This window comes from Austrofundulus limnaeus, unplaced genomic scaffold, assembly GCF_001266775.1.
Source record: "Austrofundulus limnaeus strain Quisiro unplaced genomic scaffold, Austrofundulus_limnaeus-1.0 Scaffold646, whole genome shotgun sequence".
In the NCBI taxonomy this organism is placed as follows: domain Eukaryota; kingdom Metazoa; phylum Chordata; class Actinopteri; order Cyprinodontiformes; family Rivulidae; genus Austrofundulus; species Austrofundulus limnaeus.
The window spans coordinates 68,996-73,782 of NW_013953048.1; the positions used below are offsets into that span (position 1 = coordinate 68,996).

Sequence of the window (4,787 nt, forward strand, 5' to 3'; positions counted from 1 at the left end):
GACTTTGAAAAATAAATCTGTTCTTTTTTTCTTATAAAAGACTAAATAAAATAAATATATTGGTGGTAATTTTTGACTGTAACTTTACAAACGACACCACATACAGTATTTAACAGTGTTGACTGAGGAAGAATTCCATCRTGACAAAGTGAAGTCAGTATCTTGCCTGTCAAGCTGTTTGACTTRACACAGCTGTTAAAAAAGGACTCACCTACCATCACTGCAGTGATCTAAGCCTACATTTATTCAGCAATGATTGATTCAGGTTATAATAATTATCATATAACAATATCAATCAATGAGAAGCTGAATGGTTAGTAACCAACAGACAAGACATGCAAATAAAAAATTTTAATACACTGACACCTATAATGAGTTATTTTTGCTGCATGCAGTGTTGAGCTTTTATACACTGAGGTTACATTACAGCACTTTCATTATTAAAGCTGCAACACATAAAAAGCCTTGGAGTTAAAATGATTCACATTTTTTTGTTGTTGACAGTTACATTTTATAGCAACTTTAAATTCATATTTATAAATATTTCTACAATTTAAGGGATACTCGAGATCTTTTGATTTGGAATTCAGTGGAAAGGTTGTAAACAATTAGTATCTTATCTGTTGTAGATYACTGCTACAACTCTGAACAACTTCAGTTTGGATAAATAAATGTYATTCTGACCAGACTGATAGGTTAAGGACTAGTCCAAGTGGGCCCAACATCAATTGCTACCAACTTAAATCTTCAATCTCAAATATTTTGTAGTGATTCACACAGATGTTATTAGACTAACGTTTGCACAATTGTTGATTTTCACAGTACATGCTTAAAAAAAGAAGCTGGACCTTATTGCACTGTGGAGTTGCCCATGATGAGAGACATCAGGCTAGCGTAGGCTTATTATTATCTCCCCAGCTTGTTGCCTGTGCTTTAACGTAGATGAGTGTAGCTTTCCTGCATCGTGGGGTGAGGGGATTGGCTCTAACTGTCATTCGGGCRTGCGTACTCAACAGCAGTTCAGGAAACCCAGACCTTTTTGGTGCTAGAAGGTGCTTCAGCTGGAGATTCCATTATTCTGCTGGGAAACTTTAATGCCCACATTGGTATCTACTAGGGCTGCAACGATACAGAAAATTCATGGTTCGGTTCGATACTTTAGTCTCACGGTTCGATATTTTTTCGATACAAAAAAGAGAAATGTCCATGCTCCTTTTAACTTGTAATTTATTTAAATTAATTATGAACATTTGTTTAACCTCAAAAGTACAGTTTTTAAATTAAATGTTGCTGAAACAGCAAGTTTCTCAGTGGATCTGAGCTCAAAAATGCAGCCTAGGTGGAGTAGTCGAACACAGATCCACTGATCCTTCAATACAGAGCATCTTCAGAAGACAAGTTGATAAAGTAAATTTATAAATCTGTATTGTTCCATACAAGTGTGTACTGAACCTAAAGCACAGTTCGATACGGTTCTATACAGGTACATGTATTGTTGCAGCCTTAGTATCAACAGTGTAACCTGAATGGGTGTGATTGGGAGGAACAGCATCTCTGATCTGTACCTGAGCAGTGTTCTGTTGTTGGACCTCTGTGCCAATCACAGTTTGTCTATAAAAAACATCATGTTGAACATAAAGGGGTTTTAAGTGCACAGGGCACCAGGAAACACCTCATTTCAAGTGGCTGCCTTGCTTTAGCTTGAAGCTTGCTGGTGCTCTTTGTGACAGCCATCTTTGAACCTGGTGGTGGACACACCAGGTGCAAACTAGTCAGGCTGACCATCACACAGGACGTGTGGGAAAAGAAGCCGTCAAACTGAAGGAGAAGTCCTCTCAGGCCTAGTTAGCTGGTAGGACTCCAGAGGCAGCTGAGCTGAAGGTTATCAACATTCAAACATTTTTGCTGAGACAAAAGCTCAGGAGTGGGGGGAGTGCTGTGAGGATGGAGACTCTTGAGAGACTGCGCAGCATTTCACCAACATTAGTGACCTCAACCAGTGATGTCGTTGAGCAGTGGAAAGTATAGATGACACGTCTTTGTAACTTTGTGTGGACATTGGGGGCAGTTCCAATGGATTGGCAGACTAGGATGGATGGTGGTTTAACTTTTCAAAACCAATAGGTGTGTTCCAATTATAGGGAATCCTCAGCCTCCCCAGTCTGTTCAGGGATGCTGGAGAAGAGTCCAGTTGATGGTTGAACCTTGGATTAAGAAGGACAATGTGAACTCTGTCCACTTGAGCTCTTTACCGTTGCCAGATTCCTAAAGCAGACCTGGGAGTATGTATGTGCTGTGGGGGGTGCTACACAAATATTGGATTAAGAGTCTGTTACTCTGGGACATTCATTATTTTATTATTATTAACCTTTATTTAACCAGGCAAAACCCATTGAGATCACAGATCTCCTTTGCAAGAGTTTTCACCAATTCTGTTCATAGGTTTTATGAACATCTTTTTTTTTTTTGGTGTAACCAGGGGTCCAGTTCAGTGACCAGCACTCTGCTGTTTGCAGATGATGTGGTCCTGTTATCGTGCTGTGGTCTTCAGCTCTCACTGGAGTGGTTCACAGTCATGTGGGAAGTTCCAAATCTGAGTCCAATGTCTTCAGTCAGAAAGGGGTGGATTGCTTTTTCCGGGTTGGAAGTGAGGTGCTACCTCAGTTAGAGAAGTTCAAGCATTGTTTCATTTGTAACAGTGAAGAATAGAGAACGAGACTGACAAACAGATATCACATGCTCTGTACCGGTCTGTTGTGGTAAAGAGGGAGCTGAGTTACAAGGTAAAGTTATCTGTTTACTGGTCAACCTACGTTGCTACCCTCACATATGGTCACAACAGGGGATTCTGATGTTATCAGTCCATGAAATGGACGTTATTAGGCGTTATCAGTCCCATACAATGGCTTCAGAGGGTCCCTACTGTGCCTTCTAGGCTTTAGACTGTCCCGATAGTGCCCCCTAGTGGGTTAATGTATCAATGACAATGAATGTGTAAATAACAAAAAGATATTGTATTAAATATTTTGTGTCTGTCTCAGTCTCTAACCCTGGTCTCCTGCTCTCTGGTCCAACACTCTACCCATTGCCCTATAGGAAGTCCACAATATTCAGCCACTGGAGGGCGGGGTCTTTAGCGCTAACAATGTCATTTGCTCTAAAGTTAACCTTAGTGGATTTTAGCCTCATATTAACCAGTTTTTATGTCTCATATTAACCAGATAGTGGCTTTATGCCTTGCAGACTAATGTTGGGTAGCGACAAAAGGAATGAGATTTCACATTCAGGTTACTGAAAAGGTCAAGTTTTTTTGTTCATCATCTTTCCACTGTGTCACATTCTGAAAAACCTAAAGTATCCCATAAGACATGGGTATTAAACTCAGGTCCTGGAGACCCACTATCCTGCATGTTCTCCTTGTTTCTCTGCTCCAATTCACCTGATTCAACAATTCAATCCATTTCTGCAAACCATGTGTGTTGGAGCAGGAAAACTTTTAAAACACACAAGACAGCAGGGCTCGAGGACCAGAGTTTCACACATGTGCAGCAAGCGCTGGACAAACAACAGACACTTGGCAAAGCTAAACAACACAATGTGCTTTCTTATAGGACAGCCTATCATCCAATCAGACGTGCAGAGAGATACATCCTGCCCTGTTGGATCTGTTGTACCCATGAGGTACTTTACCTGTTCGGACTGAGTCCTGTGCTCAGTGACAGTCCTTGTAGTTGAAATCTGCTCAACATACTACAAATATATGACACACTCTGGGTTTTCAGAACAAGTGATGGGAGAAACAGCACAGTATATTTAAGATTGAGGGTGATTTTTCCCACAGCTCTGGTGTTTGCCACTCACTCTGCACTGCCTTGGATTATCAACCTGTCAAACGTCACCAAACTGTCAACAGTTTGTATAAAAGAGGAGAACTGTTGGTCAGGGTCTCATCAGCTCATTTTAGTGTCGCCTAAAGACGGGTAAAATCCCCATCCATGAATACACCATGATGTCATTGTCACAGCAGTCAAACTAAGCAAGGAAGACAGTGAGGATTAAGTGTATTAAAATACTGTCAGTGAGGTTTGAGCCAGACTTTAATCCTTGGACTAAATTTATGAACAGCAGATGACAATAATCCTATTCTTATTTGCCATTTCACACCTCATTGCTGTATTTATTGGTTGCTACAGCAGGACACAAGCTGTTCACTCAGTTCTGTGATCAACTATTTCCTCACAGGCAGCTCGGGCGATAAAACACTGGTTAAACCACAAATAAATTATTTCTTTTTGACTTTGTCTGGATATTGCAAAAACTGTCTATTTAAGTTCTAAAATAAGGCGTTCCTGAGGTTTCAAGCATATGGCTGCTGTAAATACGTTTGTTTGAAGAGGTTGAAATATTAATGTTCACRGTGTGTTTGTACAGGACTACAGGGAACCTAAAGAATTCATCTATGGCTCAATATTTCCACAGGTTTTCTACAATTACAGTGACTAAAGCGTATTTAGTAAAGCTTCATTTMACTGTAAATGCATGGGGTAATTTGCTTAATTCCATAAGTTTTAGTGTCATTTTTTATTATAATTTTTTTTAAGATGTGAAATAGTCCTGTCTTGATCAGGGTTTTAAATGTTATTTTGCTCTGGGAACAAAAACCTATTTTTATTTCTAATATAAAAAAAAATCTCTCAATATTTAAGTTTGTTCAGACCTTTTAACCTTCAACCTAACAGAGCTGCAGCTGGAAACAGAATAAACAAGAAAATGTAACTAACAAAAAC

At 39.6% G+C, this 4,787-nt stretch overlaps 1 protein-coding gene across 1 annotated transcript in view; it reads right to left on the reverse strand.

Moving 5' to 3' along the window:
• LOC106531518 (nebulin) overlaps positions 1–4,787 on the reverse strand; it is a gene marked incomplete at its 3' end in the record, with an annotated part of 76,783 nt that overhangs the window by 66,089 nt on the left and 5,907 nt on the right. The window contains 1 exon segment of the mRNA XM_014027397.1: positions 3,691–3,750. Within this exon segment, the coding sequence (XP_013882851.1) occupies positions 3,691–3,750 (60 nt within the window).